Source organism: Mastacembelus armatus, chromosome 3, assembly GCF_900324485.2.
Source record: "Mastacembelus armatus chromosome 3, fMasArm1.2, whole genome shotgun sequence".
NCBI classification, from domain to species: domain Eukaryota; kingdom Metazoa; phylum Chordata; class Actinopteri; order Synbranchiformes; family Mastacembelidae; genus Mastacembelus; species Mastacembelus armatus.
The window spans coordinates 5,362,294-5,390,000 of NC_046635.1; the positions used below are offsets into that span (position 1 = coordinate 5,362,294).

At 39.2% G+C, this 27,707-nt stretch overlaps 3 protein-coding genes across 6 annotated transcripts in view; 1 reads left to right on the forward strand and 2 right to left on the reverse strand.

Annotated features, from left to right (window-relative positions):
- Positions 1-1,169: 1,169 nt before the first annotated feature.
- ppef1 (protein phosphatase, EF-hand calcium binding domain 1) lies at positions 1,170-12,060 on the reverse strand. 4 transcript variants are annotated; one of them, XM_026320551.2, is made up of 19 exons: positions 11,295-12,060; positions 10,598-10,749; positions 9,638-9,670; positions 9,210-9,337; positions 9,048-9,108; positions 7,697-7,860; positions 7,494-7,608; positions 6,928-6,974; positions 6,516-6,682; positions 6,373-6,409; positions 6,082-6,231; positions 5,484-5,632; positions 5,138-5,381; positions 4,845-5,030; positions 4,627-4,769; positions 4,260-4,366; positions 4,013-4,176; positions 3,164-3,248; positions 1,170-3,076 (listed from the first exon to the last, which is right to left on the reverse strand). In XM_026320551.2, exons 2-19 carry the CDS (start codon positions 10,650-10,652, stop codon positions 2,853-2,855), a joined length of 2,259 nt encoding a protein of 752 aa, XP_026176336.1. In that variant the 5' UTR covers positions 10,653-10,749; positions 11,295-12,060; the 3' UTR covers positions 1,170-2,852. The 4 variants fall into 4 exon arrangements, 3 of the variants coding, with proteins under 3 accessions (XP_026176336.1, XP_026176335.1, XP_026176337.1); XM_026320550.1 differs by having other exon boundaries at positions 10,598-11,159; positions 11,295-12,059; XM_026320552.1 differs by lacking the exon at positions 11,295-12,060 and adding an exon at positions 10,919-10,993 and having other exon boundaries at positions 10,598-10,771.
- An 826-nt stretch (positions 12,061-12,886) lies between these two features.
- rs1a (retinoschisin 1a) lies at positions 12,887-17,085 on the forward strand. The gene is made up of 6 exons (XM_026320280.2): positions 12,887-12,978; positions 13,327-13,352; positions 13,724-13,847; positions 15,748-15,889; positions 16,295-16,490; positions 16,808-17,085. Exons 1-6 carry the CDS (start codon positions 12,933-12,935, stop codon positions 16,958-16,960), a joined length of 687 nt encoding a protein of 228 aa, XP_026176065.1. The 5' UTR covers positions 12,887-12,932; the 3' UTR covers positions 16,961-17,085.
- A 4,023-nt stretch (positions 17,086-21,108) lies between these two features.
- The window catches only part of cdkl5 (cyclin dependent kinase like 5), a 29,923-nt gene continuing 23,324 nt past the window's right edge, over positions 21,109-27,707 (reverse strand). Inside the window, exons 14-22 of the mRNA XM_026320609.1 lie at positions 27,486-27,707; positions 27,005-27,345; positions 25,989-26,090; positions 25,538-25,643; positions 24,509-24,644; positions 23,885-23,990; positions 22,907-23,029; positions 21,861-22,103; positions 21,109-21,548 (exon numbers count right to left, since the gene is read on the reverse strand). The exon at positions 27,486-27,707 is cut by the window's right edge and continues 635 nt beyond it. Of these exons, the coding sequence (XP_026176394.1) occupies positions 21,141-21,548; positions 21,861-22,103; positions 22,907-23,029; positions 23,885-23,990; positions 24,509-24,644; positions 25,538-25,643; positions 25,989-26,090; positions 27,005-27,345; positions 27,486-27,707 (1,787 nt within the window). The 3' untranslated portion in view covers positions 21,109-21,140. The remainder of the gene's footprint in view (positions 21,549-21,860; positions 22,104-22,906; positions 23,030-23,884; positions 23,991-24,508; positions 24,645-25,537; positions 25,644-25,988; positions 26,091-27,004; positions 27,346-27,485) is intronic.

Genomic DNA, 27,707 nt, shown 5'->3' on the forward strand with positions numbered 1-27,707 from the left:
GGGTGCTGAGTGTACATTAATGAGAAATAAAATGAACTTTTTTGATTTTGGCAAATGGCTGCAATGACACAAAGAGTGAAAAATTTAAAGGGGTCTGAATACTTTCCGTACCCACTGTATAAGCACATGCTTCTATATGCTTATATATGCTCTTTTCTTGTGTGTAGGAATTTTAGCCAGCTGTTAGCCACCAACTTTTAATTGAATATGTCATGTGTAGTACTTCCGTTGAGCCAGGTAGATATCAGAGAAAAGATTGAGAAAATTTGCACACACTATTTATTATTTCCACCAAATAACTTGTACTTTTATTTTCTTCTTACTTTGTTTTATCTATATTTAGCAATATAATAGTCTAATTTATTGATCTGCTGTAAAGGCTGACCAGGTACAAGAAAAGTAAGTGAAACCTTAAAAAACTAAATAAATAAAAAATATTGCCTGTAGAGTTTAGATATTCATCTGGCCACTGTTAGGCAAAGTGGATGTAAAGACAGTCAGGAAGTGCTTGTTTGATTTGATTTCAAAGGAGGTTTGACCAGCTATTAAATCCATAGGTTCACTTACTTTTTTCTGCCAGCACTGTTTAATCAATTTGTTTCACACAGACACAAAAGGTTGTAATTGTGTTATTAGCATAAGAGCTACATTTCTACATTAATGTAGATCACATTTTAAGACCAATTAACCCAGAAAACCATAGTCTTTCCAAATGGTTCCCATGCATTTTCTTGTCCCTATATAGTTGGGAAACAATAAAATCTTAATGACTAAAACAATTTGTAGTGTTGCTTCTATTTATGCATATGAATTAAAAATATTTTACCTTTGGTAGCTTACAGGCTCTTTAATAACCAGCGTTGCTTGATAATGAAACTTACATGTTGTAGTCTTGAATGGGAGCAATAATGAGTTTTTATTTTTAAGTTCTGACATACAGTGAAAATGTTTGTTATAGGGCAGAATTCTGCTGAATATCTACTGTATAAGACACTTGCATCATGGATATACTAAAGTACCATCCCATGTAATAAAGATATCTTCAAGAGACAACATACTGTGATGGAAACCTTCTTAGTTCATGATATTTCCTGCATGACAGCTATATTAACTTTATGGAGAAAGCAGTAATTTGAAATTCTCATGATGCGGTTTTTGTTTGTCACAGAAAAGGAATAAATAGACTTTGAATTATTAAAATAATTCAATACATGATGAAGCACATCATCAATTATATTAACTCATACAAATTGGGATTATAATTTGTAATGAAACAGTGCAGATTTTAACAGAGGACTGTTAACTTTAATTTAGGCCTGACTGGTGATTTCCAGCTCTTTCTGTTATCCTCAATAAACATTTCTTCCAGTTTCAGGAGGAGAGGTGGGAACTGGGTAGGTGTGTTTACAGGCTTCCTTTTGGTTCATGCAGAGATGACAACACTCATTCATTTCATTCTTCTGACTGCACTTAATATCTGGAGGAGGAGAGGAGATAATGTTTAACTGAATTTGCACATCACCCAAAGAGTATAATTTTAGGTTTAGGTTTTAGTATAGGGGAAAACTGAGGAGCATTTTCCTACTATCCTGATGTGTAATAATTTGAAGTAAAAACGTCTTATTGGTGGGAGTTTGTGGACTCTCTGCTTTGTGTGTTTTAATTTGATTTTCATTATACACACTGCACCTCTCCCTCTGTCTTTTGCTGAGTGTGATTTTTTTTGATTCCCTATAAAACACAAGAATAATGATTATTCAGAAGAGGGAATGATGTAAACCACATCCATTTATCTTAAAGTGACTATGGAGCAACTCTAGGAAAATCCCATATGGCAGATTATTCCCCCTGGCACACTAATGCAATACAACCAAAATCTATACCAAAGCCCATCCATTATCTCTACATTATCTATACATTTTTATTAAAGTCAGCTGTCAAAATTAATACTGATCCAAACATGTTACACCTCCTGGCAGCGTCTGGTAAGATGGCAGGTAAAAAATATTTGCTCATAGACATAAATGACTTAGACAAACACGCAGGAAGTCTGGTCATGAGCTAGTTGACAATTAAATGTGCACCTCTGCTGACACTGGTGCTGCTTTGAGGTGAGAGGAAGCAATAAATATTATATTAAGTATAAAACCCAAATACCAATAGTATCTTAGACTGGGTTAAAAGGCAGGATGGACATTTTTAATAAAACACATTCTTGCAATCACTCTGACTACACACAGTCTGGCTGCACAGATGAAAGAGACGTGCAGCAGATGAAAGGTGGTCATCTCCCTGATGCTCTGAGTCAAGCTGGAATCTAAGTCCTCCCTGATGTCTATCACTGCTTGCTCGTAGTTTTGACCTGTAATGAGCAGAAAGGATTTCAAGCTTATATATTAACTCTGCCCTTTTTTTCCTGGTGTCATCTAGAATGAGATCTTTTATTGCGCATTTTTCTTATGTGAACTGTCAAACATGAATGTTTACAAGTCTTGTTTGACTGCAGTGGGATTTTCATCATTTTCAGCTTCCTTCTTTCACCTTAATCTTTTCTAAATGCTAAATGAAATAGCCAGAGAATCACCAAAGTTTTAAGAATTTATTCACCCAGGAACACAAATGTCTATATAAAGGGGCAATCCCTCCTCCAACAGCTGTCAAAATATTTCCCCTTGAAACCAATGTGAAGGGCCAACAGTCCAAAAAAATGCACCAAGAACTGTATCATGAATCACCAAAATCACTGCCATTTTTTTTAGCATTCCTTTAACATCTCAAGAAGTACTATCTTATCTTCATTCTGCTTTCCTTCATAATTTCTCCCTACTTTACTACTTTAGTCTTCAGATTCCTCATGAAAACTTCTCTCCATCCAGCTTTACGTTGAGTTGCTGATCCTTGTCCAGTTTGTGTACCACTCTAAAAGCCTCCAGGAATTCAGTGAAATCTATACTGCCATCCTTGTTGAAGTCGATACTTCGGGCCAGGTCATCAATGGCTCTGTCATCGATGTTAACCCCTAGATGGGCACTGAAAAGACGCCACGTGTGACGAAACTCCTCAATGGAGATCAGACCTGAACATAACACACACTCTTAATTTTGGGGAATACTGTACATTTAGAATTATTGTATATTATTTTACAGTTACAGTATTTATTTACCTGAATGGTCTTTGTCTATAATGTTGAATATTATCTCAATGTCTGTCCTGTATCTGAACAAAGTTTCAGCCAAGTTGGGAGTGACCTGTAGGAGGAGAAGAAGAAAAATAAAGCATAAATCTAAACTAAACCTCAGCAGGGAAATCCTACTGTAATACTACAGTACTAAACACTATAATCCTAAGAGTACTACCAGTACAACTCTTAACAGTAGAAGTACTGCATATACAAAAAAAAGTTATTGGCTCAATGTAACATTTAGAGTGATCTATTGAAAGAAATTGAATATTCATAAATGTGCTGTCATTTAGTCATTTAATCACCAGAAAACAAACCTTTTAAATAACATGGGGAGTGGAACTCCTTTCACAGAGGCAGTTGTGTCTGCCTTATTTCTACAGTAGCCTAGAACGGACAAACTCGCCAAGCCAAACCAAACCAAACCAAACCCTAGCTCTAGACACAGAATCATGTTTTGTTTTGAGTTTAATGGACCCAGGACCCTCTCTTGCACCTGGAAACTGGAGGGGTGGGGTGAGAGTGTTGCTCAGAAGACTGCATTCTGCAATGTCTCCACCAGATGCTGCTAAATCTTTCACATTTTACAGATTGCACTCTTAAAATGAAGTTTTATTTAAAAGTACACATTATGAAGAACAATTCCTGCCAAGGTGAATAAAATGTAAGAATAGTATGAATCCTCATAAATTCTCTTTCAGATGGAGCAAAAACTACAGCAATCGGGTGAATACAGTGAACAGGATAAAGTTGCTCTGTAAAATCTATACAAGTGTGAAATTAAAGCCAGACTTTAAGACAGTACACAAGTTTCCCCCTTTCTCTTCTGACCTGAGGCAGAGGAATCCCAGGTCCCATATCCTCGAAGCAGGACCGATACTCCACACTGCCATCTGGTGCCAGATGGGTTAAATGTTGACGTAGTGTCCTCCATGGCAAGTCCAGTCTCAGTACCGACTCCAACACCTGAGCCCATTCACTAACTGACACACTACCTGAAAAAAATATGCGCTTGCTTACCTTGAACCTGGGCAAATACATGTTTATAAGAAAGGTAAACTGCGTGGGTAAAGCTCACCAGTGTTATTCTGGTCATACTGCTGGAAACCTGTCATCAGTTCAGAACGATGGGCGAACAACTTCTCCTTTAGTGCTCTAAAAGCAGAGCCTTCAGCAACTCGTACTCTGCAAACAAGGAGGTAAGAGGTAAGTCCTTAACTAAGATTGAGTTTTCCTACATCATCTACTAAGATCTATATTTTGTCAGTTATTTATCTAGCAGATTATTGACCTTAACTATTTGATTCTTCAAAATCTTTTACATGTTTTTATTTTTTTAACTAATCCACTACCCAAATGAATACTTCTCTGCTTTTAACCCCAGGTGTAGTTAACCCCACCAACTTTGAACATTCATATTCAGTAACACCAGACAGCTGCTCTACCTCTGAGTCAGCGTGGGTTTACGTGTTGTGCGGCTGACTTGGTACTGGTAGAAGCGAGGAACCAGTTCTTTGCCCAGTTTGATATATGCGCCACGGTTGCTTCCCTCTTCATAGTAGTTTGATGCTGAGAAGATGGTGATCACCTGTGGAAGGAACATGCACATATTTATCTCTCTAGACTTTCGGAAATTTGAGTTATTTTATCGCTTCCTGTCTACCTTTCCGTCATGACAGAGCTCATATCCATCCTGTTTGCACTCGTGGGATCTGATGAGCAGTTGGAGTCCGTGTTGGAGCAGCAGTCTCTGGGTGATGTCAGGACCAAAGTAGCAGCCGCCTCCTCGAAATGTGTTGGGACTGCAGCCTTCTTGCATTTTAGGGTCACTCCACAATATATCCACTATCTGCAGGAGAGGGGAAAATAAAAGTATTGAATAAAACACAGAACAGATCACAGTAAGGCACAGTTGAACAATATGAATTTCTTGTCCACTGAATCCCCTCCTCTGACCTGTTTCCATTCCCGTTCATGTTGTGGAGGTGAAGGAAGAGGAACAGAGGAGAATGAGTCCAGGAAAGGCACTTGAAGGACACTGATAGTGTAGGGCATGCTGGGAGAAGACGGACACGGACGAGGTGAGAGGCTGGATGGAGTTCGAGGAGAGCAGAGTGAAGAGGAGGATGATGACGATGAAGAGGAGGAGGAAGAAATTGAGGGGGGTCTTTCTTGTCGACTGAGTCCGCATCTCCTCTTTCTACAGAAAACAAGGGTTAGAATAGATGGCCTGTCACTTTAAAGAACTGTACACTGACCTTTATAAAGAACATCTGTAAGCATCTGTGCACCGCTGTCAAACCTCTGGTTTGGGGTTCTTTGGTTCCTGCTGTGGCTGCCACAGCTGCTGGGAAGAGAGCTGTCTGTTGATCTCATTCTTGTCTGTCTAGAGGAGTGTCCGATGTCCAGCTGCTCCAAACTGTGCCTGGGAAACCTCAGAGCAGATTTCACCTAAACAGGGCAAAGAAGAAAGGAAAAAAAGGTATTTGTTTTCTTCATGTGCAAACTCAGTGTCCAGCAAGAGCTTAACACACAGCATTAGCCTTTTGAGGCAAGTTGGTGATTTGTAATTTTCGTCTATATACATAAAACTGAATACCAAATATATGTATAGACATCTTTAGTACAGTACTAAAGATCCATATTTTATGAGAACGCATGAATTGAATCATGATGTGACAAGTAAATAAAGATGCTTCCAGATGAATGCCACTGCTGCTCTGTTTCTGCAGGGAAACGAACTTAGTTAACTGTTTGCTAACATGTAAGTCATAACAACCATGGCCGAACTAAAAACTCTCAGCGTTAATAATTGTTTTTCTTGCCCCTGCTGGCCAAAACTGATTATCACTGGTAAGAGCTGGAGTCTAGCTTGTGATTGGCTGATTGTTGCCATTGACCTTATGCCTCTCTATGGAGCTGAGGAAGTCTAGGTCAGTCTGGTCTGATATCCCTCCATGAACAATCAGGATCTTTCCATCAATGACCGTTGCAACAGGCAGAAAGCTGAAAACATCCTGACACAGCTGGAGGATCTCACGGCCATGAGTCTGCACATAGTAAGACAAAAAAAGAAGAAATGAATTTTACAATTATGGGCCACTCAGCCAGTTTAATCCAATGAGCTCCAGCAGCTGTGACAGCCACCAATTACACAATTATTAACGTGCCGTATCTGGACCTTTTTGTACCTTGTACTTCTGCATGACTTCTTTTGTGAACCCATACCTGAAACAAAATTGTGAAAACATAAGACTGAAATTAGTTATTTTATTATTGCTCTACTGCAGCTGGATGAAAATTTTGTTGAATTTCTACTCTTCTTCCTACCAACCTGAGGTTCATTATGTGATCCTCATGGTTTCCTCGGTTCAGGTGCATGTAGTCGGGGTAAAGCAGAAAGTATGCAAACAGAAGTACGACCACTTCAACTGATTTTTTCCCACGGTCCACAAAATCCCCATTAAACACATATGGTGTGTCCGCAGAAGGAAGGCCATTCTAAGCAACAGCAACAGGCATAAAGATCAAACTGCCATCACAAACTTAAATATTAAAAAAAAGTCTTCTGTGCATATTTCTGCTATATTTAATGTGGCTACAAAACAATCATCTGTCTTTGTAAACCTTGCGTGTATTTATTTAAAAGTACATGTTGTGTATGTACATTAAACATAATTATTCTGGCAAGCAGGTAGTAAATAATGCTAAAGAAATATGTTGTATAGAAATAAATTTAATTTTACCTTATAGAATATGAGAAGTAAGTCATCAAGTCGTCCATGCAGGTCACCTGCACCAAAAAGATCACAGTAACTGAGAAACAGAAACTGTACTGTTGTCTGAATTAATCCCTGATTTACAGAGTATGTCTAAAATTGAATTAATCCCTGATTTACAGAGTATGTCTAAAATTTCTCAATGGTACAAAAACCATGACAAAGAATCGCTCCACTTTAACCACTACACTGTGTTTTTGTTTGTCACAAGTATTCTTGAGTTTAATGAGATGCGACTGTAGGAGGTGACAGCTGTGGAAGAGGAGTCAAGTGCCTTATCAGTGTGCAAATAAAGAAGACCTCCTTTCCTGCAATGCTGCCATTAAGGTGCAGTCCACTGTATTTAAAATACATTCACAGACCTCAGCGATCATTGAACTGGTAGACAGGTCCTTCATTTATTCAGTGACAGATTGTGCTGTGCAATGTAACAGGTGTACAAGCAGCAGCATCATAACAGAAAATTGTTCTTCTTTGGTATGTGTATTGAAAAAGTTTGAATCTCGAATTACCAAGTGGCCACAGTCACCCACCACATATAGTGATTTCTTTGGTGTAGGATGTTGATAAATGGATGATGTTGGGCATTTGCTTGAGGAGCTTTTTGGTCTCATACAGCAGCTGCAAAACATATCTGGCATGTAGAGTCTGTGTGGAAGAAAAATAATGAGCACTCAATATCCAAAACCAGACAATCAAAAGTGAGTGACAAAGACCAAACACACATATTCAGTACCTGCTGTTCTTTAAATGCACTCAGGAGAGCATTTGTATCAGAGACAGACAGAGGAAACGACAGTCGGGGTCCGTTGTATGACTCCGGGACAGTAATCAAGTTGTAGCATGTGTCTCTGTCTATCCAGGGGTCAACCACTGGGTCCAGCAGCTGGGAAATCAAGTCTGGAGGACATAGTGAGTGAAACTATTAACATATCAAGCTCAAGCCTCATTCTCGCTAGGGCTTTTTGACTGAAATTAAAACTAGAGGGCAACAAACACACAATCACATAAAATCTTACCAGATCTCTGTTGCCTGCTCCTCCTTTGGGTTGAAGTGAAAGGGTCAAGGCTACCTTAATTGCTATTAGCGTAACACACCAAAAATGACCAACTACCAATAGTTCAGTCAGAGTTGCGTTGTCGGTAATGTATGCACTAGATTTTAACAAAGAAGATGAATCTACAGAATAAATAATTAATTTTTTACTGTAAAAAGGCAACAAAGATACAAACCTTTTTAGGATAGTAAAATGGAAAAGTTTAACCACTGTACTCATTTTTGATCTATAGTTCCTTGTAATATACAGCTTGATAACAAAACATCCAGCTCTGTGTGACCTCACTGGGGTGTATTAAAAGACCACTCTAATATGCTAATGAAAACTGATGGCTTCTAATTTATGCAACTAAAATAGCACAAAGAGACATCTATCAACTACAGGCCTGTTTGAGTGTCCTTCCCATTTCGCCTTTAGTGTCTTCTAAATTTCCCCTATTCAGTCACAGACAACACAGATGTTGTACAGTACATAACTGATCCAAATGTGAGTTTGGCCTCTACATCACTTTTGTTGACTCAATGTAAAACTCAAGAAGAGGATGTACTCTGGATGTTAAGCAATAAGGGATGACCTAAGGATTAGCTTGTCAGTGGAGCATTATGCTTTTTAGCTCGATGAGTGGGGCATACTCACTTAAGCCACAGCTGTGTCTGTGTAACACACCAACACACTGGCCTCCACATTCAAAGTAGTTGCTAAGCAACAGTGTATATGCAATGGGTTTTCTAAATGAGACCAAAAATACAGTGTCATGACTAACAATGTCAGTGTTAATTTGATGGAAGTAAAAAATATTTATCTATATATAACTTTCATGTGTTAGACCATGTTCAAAACAACCATTAAGCAGCAACACATTTCAGCTACTAATTTAAAAAAATAAAAATAACTCACTATTATAAAAAAAAAAAGTTATATATATATATATATATATATATATACCTGAACAAAAAACATCCAAATGGCAGCAATATAAAATAAACAATTCAATGCCTATAATGCCTACAGGATACAGTGGCTCCTAACCTGGACCATTTCCATTCAGATGAGTATAGTTGTCCAGCATGAAGCTGAAGAAACTAGAGAGCTGAAGAGAGAAAGAAGAAAATTGAACATATGCTTTGTGATGCTTCTGAAAATTAGCACACAAGTTTCTAAGGAAAAGGAAATGCATGTGCCAAGAGTCACCTGTAGCTGGTCCTGTTCCCCAGCATACTCAATGGACTGAAAGATGTTCCAGGTGTACCTGCGCCTCATTTCAAGACGGGCCATGTAGCGTCGGTACCATCTCTGGATCAAAACAGCTGCTTTCATAGCTACAACAAAATCCCAGGTTTTAGATTTCTCAGTTCTTAGACGGTAGATATGTTTAAATGCCTGGGATCATATGTGTATAGTCTGTGAATGCCACTAATTTACTGTTCTAGCACAAAACTGCACATTTTATTTCCATTCCATCAGCATCACAAACTCAAGAACCGATTCTGATTCAAAAGATTAAGCTAATTCTGCTACATCTTTTAGTAATGAACACTGAGAATCATGTCTAAACACACATGGACACATGCACATCTCACACATGTTAAGGTGATGTTTAGAAATGCTCAGGGTCTTACTCAGAACTGGGCTGGGAGTCTTAACGGTTTCATCTGTGATGGAAAAAAAAATTACAACTCAGCATAAGAAACTGGTAACTGGATAAAATTATAGCAACACACACACACACACACATACACACACACACACACACACACACAGGAAGATAAGACACAGGGGAGGACTGTACATCAGTGGGACTGGAAAACCTAACTAAATTAAAAAAGCGTTAACGAAAAACCACCCTCAGACTAAAGAAAACCACCATCTGTCAAACATCTGGGATACGTGTGTGTGTGCAACAAGTCTGAAGACTTCAAATTTACTCCATCAAAATGATCAGATTCATTTTATACAGTGACAGATTTGTAAATTGCAATATAATAATACACTATTTAAAGACTGCTTGGATGCCTCAAATGTGTTTTGCCCAAACCCTTAAGAAAGCCAGTCCACTACAAGGACTACACCATGAAACGAGTTGTGAGAGAATTGAAATGTATTGTCTGGCTGAAGGGAACGATGGACGGGATGACGGAGCAGAAAGATGGCTGTGGTGTGGGGAAAATTTGGGCTGTAGTGTTGCTTCTGTGCTTAGCAACACACCATAGACCCTGTGGGAGATAATAAAAGGCAAGAGAACAAGGGACGGCAAATGGGGCATGGAAAACGAGAAGAAGCAGGTGTGCAGGGCAGGAGGGTATTTATAGACACATGACAGGAAGAGGAGGTGTTGTCCTGCTCCCAAACCTCTGAGAAAAATATCTCCATTTTACAATAATGTAAAAGAAGAAAACAGCTAACCTTTTAATTTAAGAGAGGTCAAACACAGACCCTATTCAGCCTCAGCTTGTCTGCCTACATTATCTAATTTTATCACACCCTTCATTAACAAGTGCAAAACTCTCCAAGCAGAACAAGTCAGCCTTGACTGAGCTTTGCATCAGCACAGTGTAAACCAGCCACATGCACACGCTCACCTGTTATTCCCCTTTTTCCCTGTGTGTCTGTGGCTACAGATGTGCCACATCCCATGATGACCAGCCCGGAGGTCCCGGGGTCACATAAGTGCTCTTCCCTAACCTGGTAGTCACATCTGGACTCCGGTTGCTGGCAACCAATGCACAAGAGCCTGAAAGGTAGGAAGAGCACTGCTGCAACAGTGAAGGAGACACAGAAAATTTACCAACTGCTTTTTCCATGTCTGACTCCTCTAAATCAGTGGTTTCCAACCCTGGTCCTCAAAAGCTACAGTCCCGCTTGTTTTCCCAGACATCCCTGCTCTACCCACTGCTGATTACCTGGATCAGGTGTGTTCAGCCAGTCTGAAACTGGAAGGGCAGAGACAGTTGGAAAATCTGCAGGACAGTAGCTCTCGAGGTTGAAGACCACTGCTCTAAATCCTTAATGTACGACCAGAAGAGTTTTCATTAAGGCTGAATTATCCAGTTTACCGTCCCACCTATTAAAACAATGTTCATGTTTCCAGACCTGACGAAATGATGGAGCTCTTGGAAACGTGTTCCGTTTCAACACAAACAGCTGCTTCTTGGCAGATCGGGGAAATGTAAACAAACAAGACAAATGTTTATCATCCAAACTCTGTTACGCATCACAATCAAACGACGTACTTGTTGCTCCGCTGCAGGAGCAGTCAGTGGTTTTGATGGATCCTACCTGCAGTTTGAATCCGCCTGATCCGGAAATCGTCAAGGGAACACAAAATCCAAGTGACGCACAAAAAACTTGCATCGACTGTATAAAGGTCGCGCTACATGTCTAAGTTGGTGTTAACGTTTGGGGATAAAAGGCAGTGCAGGCTTGGTAAACAGCGGTGAAGTGTGAGCATTTGGTGCTGCAGGAGAAGAGCTCAGAGCAAACAGAGGCATCAGGTGCATTTAAAACGGTCCCGCCTCCTCACGTTCCTCATTAAAATACCCCTGAAATAGCCAGATGTAACAAACAACACTACGTCCTCCTGGGTCTACTGGACTTCTCGGCCTTCTCCAAAGAGCTTACTCTTCACACGAATCCATAAATGGAATTTGTTGACTTAGTGTCCCCATGAAAAACACACAACCTTAATAAAAAGCAACAGACTAAACGTTAAACTCTTTAATGATAAAAATAAAATAAAATAATAAAATCCGTGCAATCAACTCTTCATCCAGCTGTTCGCGTGTGGATCTTGTGTCGCAGGAGCGCAGCAGCAGCACTGATCTCCTGGATGGTGATGACTTTCAGTCTGTTGGTTTTTGACAGGCGGGAAGCCTCTGAGCTCACCAGTCTGAGAAGGACCGGTCTGGGAAAACCGAGACGGCTGACTAGGAAGTCTAGCTTCCTTGTTCCCAGTGGACTGACCTGCAGAACACATGAGGATTTACAGCAGGTTTTAGTAACTAACGACTCGTGGTCTTAAGCCTAAAGGACATTGCTCTGACCTCTTTGTGGGCTCTGTAGATGAGCGTGGAGTGAGCACGAATCCTCCTCTTTGTTTGTGGAGGAGTCTTGCATGTGGTTTCCATCATGAGAGGCGCCTTCATCTTGTGTCAGACTAATCAAAAACACAGAAAGAAAACGAGCTGCTGAAATCCAGGCCAACTTTCTGTCTGTAAGAAGTGCAGCATAGAGTGGGAGAAGGCGAGAAGGCTGTTTTAATGAGCACTAATTGAAAACAGCTTTTTAAAAATTAGGCTTAATTGATTTCACTCTTTCAAACCCTGAGTTCAACTGCTGATGCCTTTCCAGTGTTTTGTTTTGAACAGAGCAGCTATGGCCATTTTGATCTAGATTTTTCAAGATTTACAAAACATCTGGTGTGTTTACATACTCTCTCTCTCTCTCTCTTTATATTTATACATATATATATATATATATATATATATATATATATACACACATATGTGTGTATGTGTGTGTGTATATATATATATATATATATATATATATATACATTTGGCACACAGTAGGTCATATGGATCATTATGGCCAACAACACCTTCTAACCTCTTTCTCTGTCTGTTGCACTGCTCATGTACACACACACACACACACACACACACACACATGCAAACGCACACACAGTGATACCCACAAACAATCCACATTGGCCTCATGTTTTAGTTTTTCAGGATTTTTGTTTGACTTGACTCATGTGACTGCAGTGATTTGGTGAACAGCTGTAGGAGGGGCTTTGGCAGATAAGGATGGCATTAGGTGAGGCCATTAGTGTCCTGTGGATTATTGTAATCCAGCCTCTCTATCACTCTTGCTCAGTCTACAGTCGGTCTTGCCCGGTTTGGAGCAGGTTGGAAGATGGCTTTCAACATGCAACTGATCCTCCTTCTTCTGGGAGCTAATGGTAAGATTTTAGTCTTTACACTCTGGACCTCATGTTGCTGCTCTGCCATAATCTGTGTTTGCAGATATTTCCCAAAATTGGATGGGAAAGACAGAAAACCTCTGACACTCTGATCACATAAAACTAGTGCTAATCTATTTATTAGTTTTCTTACAGTATCATCTGTTATTGCTTGGTTATATTATACTTTCTGTTTCTGTTACGTTTATTTTTATATCTTTATGTGATTATATGGACAGATTAATGTACAGACACTGTTTACTAGAAAGGGCAACATCCTAACTGATTTCTCTGTTGTGCTTCACCACCTTCGGCCTGTTTTTCTTATTCGTACATCTGCCTGGAAAGTGCTCATCAGCATTCATGCTCAAGAGGTACAAAGAAACTTCAGCAACACTGCAAAATGCTAAAGATAATTTTCTCTTAACGTGTTAGAATCATCAGCAGATTGTAGAGAATTTGCATAAAATGCAGTTCTAAGCCACTTTTAAATTCACCACCCAAACAACATTTCAGGCTGGACTTTAGCAGCCTCTCTCCTGCTGACTTTGGTCAGTGTCAAATGGTTTTCATTGATATAACACTGAACATCTGCTGGGAAGAGATATTAGAAAAGCTTTGAAGAGATAATTGTTTCTTTGTTTGAAATATCTCTGATATCTGTTATCTTAAAATAATGATTTTTATGCTTTTATTATAATACCCTGTCACTTAATTAAAAGTTGTTTGTGTGTGTTCATATGAGGCGAGTGTGTCTGAGGAGTGGAGCAAATCTTGCAAATGTGATTGTGATGGAGGAGAATCTCCAACTGAGTTCTCCACCACTGAGGGTGGCTCATTCATGGTGCAAGGAGTGGACTGCATCCCAGGTAAGAACATTGACACTACTTCTCTGGATGAAAAAAAAAAAACGTTTTCATTTTTTTATGATTTTTCTTTTTTAAATCCACTCATTAATTAGGGCAAAATTAATGATTTATCCATTCATGCTTATTTGTATTTGTAAGTGTAATTACGAATAACTAGATTAATAAATCATTGAATCATTTTTGCTTAAAAGTTCAATTTTCTGCAACAGTAAAAAAAGTAAATCTGCCACTTTTTACATTTTAAAGGCTGAAACCACCAATTGAAAAAATATTACTTTAATAAATAATTATCAAAACAGCTGATGTTAAATTTCCCCAGTTGACTTTTTCATTAATGGAAAAAATCATTTAAGCTCAACAATAGAAATGGATAAAGAGTTTCAGACAGAAAGAAGGCAAACCTTTATATGTCCTATTCAAGTATGAGTACATTATACTCCAGATTTAACACCACAGGGCGGACATGCTCCACTGGCCATGAAAGATAATCATGGGATTCATGTGCAGCAGGTCATGTTCAGCAATGCTCTATCTCTGTGTTAACCACAGATCTACATATGGGTCTAGATATGAACCAAAAACTGTTCATTAGGTTAAAAATGAAACTTAACTCGTAACCTTGGTGACACCAGGTGACAAAATTATCTCATCAGAACGCCCATACCACTTCAGGTTATCATGAAGAGAACTCCTGCAAGGAAATGAACACAAAAAGCCTCCCAGGGCCTGAGAATTAAAGACTGGGTTGAAATCACAACAGACCTGAAGAGAAGAAGAAGGCAGAATTGATGTACAGTGAAGGGGTTTCTCTCTGTGATTCATTGTGTGTCAACTGAACACAAATCACATGGCAACCGATGAAGGAGAGGAGAAAGAAATTCAGCAGACAATCATTATCTGAGAACATGATGCTCAGCTTATGGAGCTTGTAATAGACTGTGCCGATCACACAATCACAGAAACAAGTAGTTACAATAACACAGATCTGGTGATGATGGAGATGATGAATGAGAAAGACTTTCCCATGCTGCATTAGATTTCATAACACCTGGTTTCTTTGTGTGCGTCACCTCTTGGTTTTCTTGTAATTTTAGCCTTCAAGATATGTTTTATTTTCATCTGGAAATAAATGAAAGAGGACAGAGTCACTCACATTGCTGTTATGTAAACACTTATTTCCTGACTGACTCATACAGACACTGTTGTTGTATGTGTTGTAATACGGAGATTAGACAGGATGTGACCCTGTGCCAAATAGGCTTAAGCAAGTAGTAAACAAAAGCACATCAGACCAATTCAACTAAAGTTTTGGCTTCATGTATATGATATAGATATATCTATATCTCTCAGGTATGGATATGTTCTTTTTCAGAAATTTCAGACAAAAAGGACACGTGTGCATCTTTCCCAGTCACATAGGCTTTATTTACTAAAGCAACAAAAGGCATGTTATTTTATAAAATTATGGCAGATTGACAGATGAAAACATGAGAGCAACACGGAGCTAAAGCTGTAGAGAGTAGAACATGACCATCTGTCCACTGCCGCCCTAATGGGCATCACAGATCTCTTACTGTGGAGAATTAAACTGCAGGCTTTTAGGATAGGATATGGGTCACACTGTGGCTGCTAACAGTGGGGGCTTTAGGAGCAGGAGGGTGTGAGGATGAGAGTCGGCGGGGGTGAGGATTGAGAGAAAGGAACGGATAGAGAACTGGAGAATTATGAATTTAGAGAAGCTTAGTAATGTTTGTTTTCTGGTTACATTTCAGTGTTCTACTGTGAAGCTGTAGGTAGACATGTTTATGTCCATTAAGCAAGGAGGTTTTTGAGTGAAAAACAATGATATTAAGGGAAATATTCAATTAAGACTGGCTATAACTTTGTTTGCAATCCTCAGAATGTCCATACCACAAACCGCTGGGCTTTGAAGCTGGATCAGTGAGTCCAGACCAGATCACCTGCTCCAGCCAGGACCAGTACACTGGCTGGTTCTCCTCATGGCTCCCAAGCAAGGCCCGGCTCAACAGTCAGGGCTTCGGGTAGGTCCGGGCCAACATACAGGCTTTTCTTTAAATCCACAGATGTGATGTTTTCATCTCTGATTGTGAATGCCAGAGACTCTCTGTGTCAGGGAAAGATCATCATTGACAGAATCATGCTCACAGAAAGTGTACCATTTGTAGAATGCATCGGTTAGGGTTGACAGGCCAGTATGCTCTTGCGTAAAGTTAAAATATGACTAAGACTGGCAAAAAATAGAGATGCCAAATGAAACTACCGACACTAAAAAAAAACTGCTAAGATCAATACTGAAAGTTAAATATGACTAAAAATTATATCCTCCATAAGAAATAAGCAAAACAAACTGAACAACTGTCTGTGTGCAGGTGTTGTAAACCAGCTTAACTGCTGCATTATATCCAGCATTTGTGTTTGTCCTCCAGGTGTGCCTGGCTGTCTAAGTTTCAGGACAGCAGTCAGTGGCTGCAGATTGACCTGAGGACGGTGATGGTGGTGTCAGGGATCCTCACTCAGGGCCGCTGTGACGCTGAAGAATGGGTCACCAAGTACAGCGTTCAGTACCGCACAGATGAAAAACTCAACTGGATCTATTACAAAGACCAAACGGGAAACAACAGAGTGAGTTGACCTCAATAACACAACAACAAAATACTGGGAGTAAAGTATATTTAACAGCAACACACCATATCATAACGTAACACACCACAAGACTTGAGGTAACATTTCAGACACCACAGGTCTGACTTGGTTCCTCAGTAGGAAGATTTTTTCTTTTCATTGTTAATTGAGTGTTTGCTTAGTTTTGGACTGTTGATCAGACAAAATAGACAACTAATGCACGTGCGTGGCTCATGATAGCTATAATATGTACAAAATATTCAGTCTGTATTATTATCAGCTTAAACTAAACTAAACTTCTTTCTGTTTTTCCTCAGATGTTTTATGGAAACTCTGACCGCTCCTCGTCTGTACAGAACCTTCTGCGGCCGCCCATTGTGGCACGTTATATCCGCATCCTCCCCCTTGGATGGCACACACGCATTGCTTTGCGCCTGGAGCTGCTGCTCTGCATGAAGAAATGCATCTGAACTTCTCCTCCCACAATCCCAGAGGCCTCGTCCCAAAACCTTATCTGTGTCTAAAGCCCCTTCATCAAAGTGTGTGGTCCGTTATTATATTCACAGACTTGCCCCCTTTAGCTACATGTAAAAACTACAAACTGAGACAGAAATGTTCAGTTTAAATCTATTTTTAAAATACAAACCAATTTGATTTATTTAATTTTATATTTGTTTGATATGCTCACTGAGCTTTAATTCACACCATTCTCACACCGGGGGCTTTAAGTTCTCAATAGATTGTTCCTTTAGCGTGAAATGGCATAAATTCAAAGCAGTAATTAGGCATAGAGTAGGAGAGGCAGCGTTGCTATGGAGGCTGTATTCACAGGTCTGAGACAAGCTCTTCCAAAACATTTGTGTCCCTCTGTGACAGGTGAATTTCTGTCTGCATCCCCCGATAATTAATGATAAACAGGGAATTTACAATTCTGCGCCTCTGAGCCTCCGCTTTATGTGTCCATTAAAGAATAAGGCTGGTGGTATTCTGGATTGTGCTAACAACAAATCCCATGAAAAGACCATGAACCAAGTATTGTTTGTGGGGCCAAAACCTGACACTGATTACTCCATAATTAGATCTAAAAATATTTCCAAAAACAATTAAAAACACACTGACAAACCACACTGTTGCACCCAGAAACACGGGTCTTCATATGAACATGGACACTGCAGTTTATTTCAGAAAGTTACAAGCCATCTATCTGCTCTAAATTTCAGGGGTAATTTTTTTTTATCCCACAGCTAAAAATATCCCCCAACAAATGCACTACTTTCTGCTGTTTGAGTAATATTTGCTCTGATTGCCCAACCACTTTAGGAAATCACTGTTTATTTGTTAAATGTGAGACTATATACTTTTGATCCACTTTAAAAAAGGTTTTCATCTTCAGTTTGTTTGAAAGAACAAATTGATTTCATGGAAATTGACCGTAGAAATACAAATATTGAATAACACCAGACTTTTTCTTGACAAATGGCTGTGTTTTCACTTCTTGTTTTCTTTTAGTTTTACCTAAAGCATTTCTTAGAAAATATCAATAAATTACATATATCTATATTTATGCAATTTTGTATTGTGGTCAACTCCTGATTTTTTCTGTAACATTTACCATGGTGCTTTGAGATGGTTCTTTATTGTATGATGAAACATTTCCTTGATTAAATTCATACTCATGTCTGTTCTCATTTTGTGTTTGTCTGTGCTACAAAACATGAGCCATTCAAAAATGTACAGTTGGCTTTTATTATGAGACCCTATCATTTTTAAAGTAGAATGGTAAGTATAGATACACTCTATAATTTCTATTTACACCCTGTAGGAAGTGGGAAACAGCTTCATGAAAAAAAAAGAACTGATGTTTTACTCTAGGAAACACATTCATATTTGTGAACAAAAATTCTTCCTCTTGTCTCAGTTCTCAGTATATACGAATTGCTGGCGGCTGAAGCCTCCATTTACATCTGAGTGTACATCCCTTAAGCGTTGAGTCAGTAAGCTAATGTAAGGCTTTCAGGTCACTGGCAAGGCAAGCTTTGTCATCACTCTGTCCCATCAGTGATACAAGCATACTCACATCAGCAGTCATTTACAATCATTAGCCATTAGGATTTTCCATGATACACAACATGAGGCAGTTTTACCTGTTCTGGGTCATGCTCAAGGACAAATTGAAAATTAAAAAATGCATTGTAGAGCAATATCTTGTTTTTAGATGTGGACACTGTTCACTTTCAGCTAAAGATCCTTCTCTGTGCTATATTTGGCTCCAGTTTAACTTCCCACTCACACTAGCTTCAGCCTGTGTCTTTCTGAATATTATTGCTTTCAATAAGCCATGCAGTAAGTTGGATCTATTTTTGTTTTTGACAAATGAGGAGCAAAACAAAATTCTCCAATACAAATTTGCTCTATAATCCATAGAAATGAATCTACCCTTCTCTTTTTTGTTCCCTCCTGTGATGTAAAAGGTTTTCTCCTTTGCTTTATGTTTTCAAACTACAAAGGAAGAAGAAGGGATAAAGGTTAATGGTGAGAATGAAAATACTATGCTGTATATTTTGCCTAGGCCACAAAGAGTATTTTGTTCTGAAAGACTCAGTTTTTTTTTTTTCAAATCATCCACTGGTCAGTAAACAAGTAAATGCTTTTATGAACAACCAAGTTAATCCCTGATCATGACTATTGATGTTAAAAAGAAAGGCTGTAATAGGAAAACCAAATTCAGATTTACAAAAGGCATTTACAATAACTTCGATAACACAGTCTTTTAAAATGCACACAGAAAATGTAAACAAACACACTGAAGGATAAATCCAGTGTCATGTCATACCTGTTATTGTCAACACAGACTAAATCAGTTAATACACACAAAACCAACCAGTGTTGGAATGTAATGTAACGAGTGCATTTACTCAAGCATGGTATATGAGGTACAGTACTTGTACTTGGGTATTTGCATTTTATTTTAGATTTTGTCTTACTGATGTATTTGGCAGCAGGACTTAACAGTTTAGATTCAGAATTTAAAAAAACACATATGATGTGTTTATGAAATTCAGTGCCAGTTTGGACAAGTAACATCTAACATATGACCCCATACAAAACCAGTTTCTACTTGCAACCTAAACTAAACTACTTGCAAACTAATACACATTTCTGCTTCTTCTTTGTGTACCATGTTAGTCTTATTCCCTTTTCATATTTTTGTTTGTTAGTTTGTGGCTCTAAGCCAAAACGACACTGGATTTTACTGATAAAGTAAATCTTTAAAAGTTTGTCACTTTAGGCACATTTGCAGTTGTGGACTTGGTGGAGTACTTATGGCAGCAGATGTGTTTGTAGGGTTAACTCAAAATGAATGAAAATGTGACACAAAAAAAATAAAAAGAATCTAGCCGGACTCATCCTTTAAGATTGTATAGGTTGTAGGTGAGGTATGCTTTTTTTGCAGAGTTCTCCTATCTCTTAAAACATAAATTAGAGGCTAACTTTTCACCAGCGCCCTGTGGTGATAAGAGCAAAGGTGCCTGTTACTTAAGGCTGTAGACAAAGCCAACATGGCAGCACAGAGTTGAAAACTGCAGTCAGTGATGAAAGATCTGAGATACTGAAGATTGGGCTTATTTCAACAATGGTGACATCAACACAAAGTGAGCTGACAATTACTGTATATAAAGCACAGAGCCTAACAGTCTCACTCTGGCTGTTCTGCTACCAGACCCTGCTGACAAATAGCTTGACTTGTCACAAAACTTCAAAACTGATGTCATGAAGGTGATGTGCAGTCTTGTAGATGTAATGTCAGAGATTTTTTTTACACTTCGGGCAACATGTATTTATCAATATTTCTTTATATTTTGACAAAACAAAGACAAAAGGGTAAAAGTAACATGATATAGTGTGAAAATCTGTTAATAACATTTCAAATTGAACAAAAAAGGACATTCACCATTATTAAATATTCCTTGTGACATATTGTATCATCAACACATAAATATCTACGCATTTCTTTGTGTTGAAACTAAAGCTCTTGCAATTACACATTTAACTCTATATTACCCTATAATATTCCCATATAGCCTACATACTGTGTCATTTATAGCTTATATCCTTGAATTTAAAACAAATAAATATTTAATAAATAATGCTGATATAAATCTTTTTTGTTCTTGTTCTTATCAAATATCAGAGCTTGAAAAACATTTGAGTTTATTGGCCACTGGTGTGACAGCAGCTGTCTGATGTGTTGCTGTAGTGTCCTGTGAGCAGAAGATGGCAGCAAAGAGGCCACATGGGCAGTGTCTCCTTGACAGGAAAGATCAGCTTATTCTGTTCTTCTGACCTTGTTAAGTAGAGAGAGAATAACACACAGCTCATACAGCGACGGCATCCCGAGAGGGAGCGAGCCCTTTCCTGTCTTTGATTCCCTAAATGACACTGTTACTGCTGTTTGTGTTTGGCCTGTCAACGTGTAGTTGTCATAGATTTCAGTGACATAAGTATCAACATATAACCATGTTTCTGAATGAAGACGTGATCCAGTGAAATAGGCTTTCATGTAAACTTCTACTACAGTACCACAACATCTGCATCTGGCAGATACTTCTGGGATGGAGCCATATTGGAGGTGGTGTGGTTTTGTGGGTTTTAAAGCGCAGTCTCCTTCAGGTCGTTGAGGTTTGGCATCCTGGTGCGGGAGGCTCGGGTAAAGGTGGGTCCATTCTTCCCCGGCTTGATACCCAGCTGTTCAGGAGTGAACTGAGCACCCTCTGCCCGCTGTAAAGCAGACACATGCCAGCTGGACTCAATCTGTCCGGGGAGGGGGTAGCTGGCCTTGCGGCTTTTAGCTTGGGCAGAGCTGCTCACCCCGGAGTGCCCCCTGCTGTCGGCATGCCCTCGACCCTCAGGATAGCCCGCTTTGGTAGAGGGCTGAGGGGGGTTGGGGAGGGGGGCTTGGAAGCGCAGGTCTGAAGGAGGAGCAGGAGGAGGCTGTCCTTGGCTTGAGGAAGAAGGGGAGAGGTGAAGGAGCCTGCGGAGTGACTTGAGCGGTTGACTCTGGTAGGAAAGAGAACTACAGTTGATAAATTATGTTTAGGAATTTAAAACAGCTACAATTTTCTTATTGGTTTCAGCATCATACCACTTGTAAGGTGGAACAATATTACCTTGCAGGTTTTTATATACTTTATATACACAGCATTTGGCTTTGAGACGTTGTGACATAAATAAGATTTACATCATTGTAATTTAGATGTCTGCCTGATACTAAGGGGCTGTTGTGGCAGTTTTGGTGACAGACCATACTCTGGGCCATGATCTTCACACAGATCCAAACTAAAGTGTTCAGTATGTACAGGTAGTTCATACCTGAGAGAGTGAGTCCACTGGCTTGTCTGGTGGCCAATCACTGACTCTTTCCCTCTCCCTCCCTCTTTCCCTCTCTCTCTCCCTTTCCCTCTCTCGTTCTCTCTCTCTCTCTCTGTCCCGGTCCCGGCTCTGTTCTCGTTCCCGGTCCCGGGAACGCTCACGGTTTTTCCGTCGGCTGCCATGATGTGAGGACGACTTGGAGCTCCTCTGCAGGGACAGGTGTTCTTGTCCATTACCAGGACCCTAACATTGACAGAAGAAAATACAGGGTTTTTTAGTAATAAAAAGGATTTGCTTTATGGAAATATTATTCTCTCAACGATGAGGTTACCACAATTATTTTCATCACATGACACATCTCACTCAAATCACATCTCTAATTCCGGTGAGGTTCTTCATGCACCCAGCTGGCAGCACCAGACAAAACACAAAAAGGTGGTGATTAGTGATGACGTTTTACAAACTCTTATGTCTGAGTGGGTTTTCACACACTAAAATATACAGGAGCGCTGTAACTAGCAATGATCTTCGTTACTAATTAATCTGTTGTTTATTTTCTTATTCACAGGTTAATTATTAGGTCAAGTTGACATTTTCCGAATGTTTGTTTTGTGTAATCAATATTTAATCTGTATATGTCGAAGTTACATACAAGTTGCATGTGTGGGTTCATGTGCTTGTAAATGGGTTGCATATATTCTTGACTTTCATATGATAAAATGACTATTTGCACAGGATGAGTCTCGCCGTGCAGAACAGCACACAGTGCAGCATGAAATCAGTGTCTTATGATGCCATGTGAATGCGAGGTGACGGCAATTGACATACATTATATAGCAAGACAAAATGAATGCACAAACAGCGTGCAGTATTACACTCTGAGTGTTTTTGAAATCCTTTCAATTTGGAATATTTTCTCAGTCAATTATGTACTTGAGAGGATTTCAAACCAGGTCATTCAGTGCACTGGCAGTCAACATGCAGCCGTAGTGTTAAGGTTAGATTACTGGTGAGGCAGGGTAGGGCACGGTAGGCTGGTGTTGTACCATTGGCGAGGCGACTACAGGTAGGACTTTGACAGCTGAGTTGTGCTTTAAGCTATTCTTAGAGCTAAACAGGGGGAAAAGACTTTTCTTGATGCTGGGGTTCCTCCTGTCCTCCATGTCTGTCTGTGGAGCAGAAGACGAACAGCCACAACTCTCAACACAAATCTCTGTCAGCAACCAGAAAAACACCTGCAGCACCTGATCCTCAAAACAGCTAAATAAATATCACTTAATACAGATACAGAAAAAGTAATAATAGCATGAATATTTACTTGTTAAGATAAACAAGATCCACAGAGAAGGTGGAAATTCAGAGCAAGTCTGTTTAATTACAATTTGTATCTTATTTCAACCTTAACCCTTTCAATTTTGGTCATCCTTTCTATCTGTTACAATATATTTTATATTATCTATCTAAGTAACTGACATGAAAACATACAGTAATTATCAAGTATGACATGGCAGGAAATAGGCAGTAAGACAATCAGTTAAGATGTAAACAAACAACAGGTTATCAAAACCTGTTTGTTTTCCAAATGTTGGTAATAATCCTTAATCACAAATGTAAAACTGTATCCCTTCACATTTTTATGCATATTTTTAGTTAGTTAGTTAGCTAGTGGAAAGATTCAAAAAGCCACAGAACACTCTAGCTGGGAGAGAAAAGTTGGTGTGTTGATAAAAAATAAAATGCAATCAAAGGTAATGACCAACAGACTAAACAGATTAAAGAAAAGCTTCAAATCCTCATTTTGACAATCTGGAAGCAGCTATTGTATATTTATTTGCTAATTATCAATTAATAGTTGCAGATAAATTTTATGTCAGTTGACTTCACTTAATTGACTGATCATTTCAGCTCTAGTTTGGCATGCACAATTAGCATATTTCCAATATGCTTCATTGTAGTGATTTTTCCACATTCCAAGGAGCAAGGGAAACATTGCACTGGATGAAATAGAAAGGTAATGATCTTACTATTTGCGTCTTCTTCTTCTTCTTTTTAATGGCTCTGAAGAAGCCTTGTTTTTCCTTCTCTTTGGTGGGCTCTGGAGGATTCATGACCATTGCTTCTGCAGCAGTCCTACATGGCAAATGTGGAAAATTGTTTATATGGTAATGACATACCTTTGTAATTGCAAGCTCACATTTTTATCGAATGCTAGGACACAACCTTAAATAAATAATGTAATAAACTGAGCACATACTATAGGCTACATATAATGACAAGACACTGGTACTAAAATAATATCAGTAGCACACTTTGGAATATTTCTAAATTTTAAATTGATCAAATTCTAATTATTCATTTCTCAAAACAGGAAACCTAAAAAGCAGTAAAATGAGAATTCTAAAATGAAACTATGGATAGTCTGAAAAAACACAGTCGTGGCCTCTTGTTTATTTAGTATTAGATGTGCATTCTTGTTGTTTATGACATCATAGAGTAAATACTGTCAATAAAACATTGCTTCTTTTTCAACTGTCAACAAAAGAAAAAAGAGATGTGTGCTAGAATAGCCTGGAATTGTTCAGAACTACAAATATGGACATATCAGCTGATGTCAAAAGAAGTTCCCTGATTAACTAGAACTTTCGCACCAGTCAAAAGCAGTCTGGCGTTTGGCGTGGTTGGCCATGGCAACAGGGTCTCCAGGTACAACTGGCACAACGGGCCCTCGCCCCTGTCCGACACCGTCATGGAAAGAGGACGAGTTATCTGGTCTGGGAGAAGGGACTGAAGAGTAACAAAAAAAGTAGAGCAAATAATTTAAAAATGTATCTCTTTAGATTTGTTACTGGTTTTCAGTATTTGCCAGTAAATTGTGCTGCACTCAAATGTGCCAAAATCCTCCATGTCTTCATTGTGTATTTAAAGTTGATGTCTCTTTTTCTTTTATTGTAGATTTCGTCGTGTGTAATGGTTAAATACAATGCAAAATGGCAAGTGTAGAAAGAAATGTGTTTCACATTTACTATATCACTCTTTTGCTTGTCATTAGGCATCATTAGGTCATCAAAACACACCACGAAAAACAAAAAAGGCAGAAAAAGAAAGTGTCAATACCTGCTTTAAAGGGCTAAAGTATGTTTAAGTGTCTTTTGCTTTAACTGTTCTTTTAGTTTTTTTTTTCTTGGTTGATAAATATGCCTTTTTATGTTCATGCTTATCTTTTATATCTCATCTACCTGTGTCTTTCTGTAGTTTAAAAGAAAACCATTTTGAATTTCTTTGTTCATGACAGATGCTCCAAATAAACTGGTAACATTTTAGTTTGAATCTCCCTTTTGGCATTTATAAGCAGTATAACATACTGTAATATAGATGTACACAGACATGACTTTATTAAGGTATTTCTTTACTATACCTCTTCCTTAGGGTACTCATAATTGAGACTGGTGTATAAACAGATTATTAATGGAAATAAAGCAAATTATAGTTGTAATGATATAAAATCTTTATGTCTTTACAGGGGAAATTATAATTCCTGATGAATATTGTACATACAAAACACTCAAAATGTCCTTTATCTTCTTATTGTTGGGGTCATTTATTAAATGTTCATATACTTTTATTTTCTGATGCTGTATATGGAGCCACAGTGCAGATACAGGTGTGGTGATGCTTACCTCGGTAGAAGCTGCCTACTCTCCTGGGCATGGACTCAGTGAAGATCATTCGATTCTCCTTGGAGGATCCTCCATCCTCACCATGAGGATCATGATACATACTGACCTAAGAAACACACACATCATGTGGACACACAAACGCAGAAATGCACACACAGACAAAGAACCATACAAAATTCTTCAGTATCATCGTCTTTGTGATTGATAATCCCATTTAATTTCACTTCATCACTTATCATTAACTAGCACATTCTTTACTGGCTCACGTCACAAGACATTTGGGACAATCTTAAAGCTGTTCAGTGAGGTTACACTAATACCAGCGACAACGTGCAGTGAAGCTGTTGACCTGAATAGAAACAGATAAAAGCTATGGAAACCAGCAGTTAGAAGAGCTACTGTCTGTGTTCGGTCAAATGGTTGGAGATAAGGAGGAGCCAGGGGGTCGGACCTCGTTTTTTGAGCGTTGTGTATGAAAAGCAGCAGTGTTGTCCCTCGTAGAGTCTTTGATGGGGGCACAAGGGTGGCTCATGTCTTTAGGGGATTGCTCACTCTGTTGAGAAGACGAACAGGTGCAGGTCAAAGCAGACTGGAGAAGCAACATGAAGCAGTGGCAATGGCAATGTGAGACAGTGACAGTCCCTGCACACATGTATCATCTAATGAAACACCTGCACCTGCATGCATATACATTTTCAGTGCACATGGTAAAGAAAAAAAATCCACCCTTTGATACACTTACATTGTTTAATGTGATTCAGTGCATTTCAAGGAATGTAAGTATTTCTGTATGCCCATTTTTCATCAACACCTCCATTCTAGAGGTTAGTCAATTTCCTACATTTCCCAGAATCATTTGCAGTGCCAGGAAAAATAGCACTGACTTGTTGCATTCAGATGTGGGTTTCAGTTGCAGGTGAAGAACATTAGTAATAGTGCTGATGGAACAACAATAGGTTTCCCAAAACTTCTAAAAAGTCAAAATCCTGCAGTTGCATTGCATTATGGTCTGCTGAGGAACTGTGTCAGTGATTGTCTGGTCCTAGTATAGAAAAGAAATAATAATTGGTACCACCCTGCTTATTACTGTCTATTGCAGTGATTAACATTTTATTAACATTGTATTTTTTTATTGTTTTATTTAAAATTTTTTGGCCGTTCTGGCTACTGATATGCTTACTTTTTGTGTACATGTGTGAGTAAACCCAATTCAAACAAATATTTGATTTATAATATTGGGAAATATAAAATTAAATATGCAGGTCTAAAGATGTTTCAGGATTTTTAGTTTTCTACTTAAACTCAATTACAGGCCCTTTATTAAATTTTAAAATAACTTTGAATTTAAAACCTAAATATGCAATTACAGCACAACATAATGGACCAGTTTTACTGGTTTGAGTCAGTATTTAAGGGTGAATTTTTCCTTTAACTACCACCACACTCACAGGGCTGTCTGCCACTAACCCTCGTCATGTCATCAGTGCAGTCCTCTCTTGACGAGCTCACTGAGTGTCCAGTGAGGGTGGTCCGGTGCTGCAGCTGGGGTGAGAGGAGCTGCAAGCTACTGGCGCGCGTTGGTATTGTCTGCCCTGGTGGAGGCAACCCCGCCATCCCAGTCTCAACCCCGTGTGGTCGGTGGCGCTCCCTCCTCACGTACATGGAGTGGCGTTGAGGTCGTTGCTGAGAGGAGAAGGGGGAGGTATAGCCCAGGCCGTAATGATATGACTCATGTGGGGAAGGCAGAGTGTGAGTGGAGGGCATCCCTGCTCCTCCTGGGTCTAAGAGCTCTGGAGCACCAGCATCTTCTGAAGAAGAAAGGCGAGAGAGATCTGAGTAACTCTTCCATCTCAAAAGTTGAGAAATTTGTTTTAAAGGCAAATTTTCATGTATAAATCAGTACATGATAAAGCTCACTCTTAAATGAAAATCTGACTCTTAAGCCTACCTGGTGCTGAAGATTTATGTCTAGATTTGTGTCTGGATGAGGAGTCTAGTGTGCTGCTCTCCATGCGGACATTGCCGCTGCTACGAGAGGCGGGGCTGTGCCCTGATCGATCACTGTGTCGAGCAGAGGGGCTGCCAGGTGGCCCCGGCGGACCACCTGGCAGACCTGAAGGGGCATTGAGCTCTAAACAGCTGACAGGAAAGAAGCGGGCACCAGGTCCCA

What these genes read in the sequence shown, in the direction of transcription:
- rs1a (XM_026320280.2), top strand. Translation starts at nt 12,933, where the DNA reads ATGGCTTTCAACATGCAACTGATCCTCCTTCTTCTGGGAGCTAATG. An exon ending in CCTTCTTCTGGGAGCTAATG is followed by an intron (nt 12,979 to 13,326) that starts GTAAGATTTTAG and finishes CTGCCTGGAAAG; the next exon opens with TGCTCATCAGCATTCATGCT. An exon ending in ACCAAACGGGAAACAACAGA is followed by an intron (nt 16,491 to 16,807) that starts GTGAGTTGACCT and finishes GTTTTTCCTCAG; the next exon opens with ATGTTTTATGGAAACTCTGA.
- ppef1 (XM_026320551.2), bottom strand. Translation starts at nt 10,652, where the DNA reads ATGGGATGTGGCACATCTGTAGCCACAGACACACAGGGAAAAAGGGGA. An exon ending in TACTTCTCATATTCTATAAG is followed by an intron (nt 6,683 to 6,927) that starts GTAAAATTAAAT and finishes GCTGTTGCTTAG; the next exon opens with AATGGCCTTCCTTCTGCGGA. An exon ending in AAACCCACGCTGACTCAGAG is followed by an intron (nt 4,367 to 4,626) that starts GTAGAGCAGCTG and finishes CCTTGTTTGCAG; the next exon opens with AGTACGAGTTGCTGAAGGCT.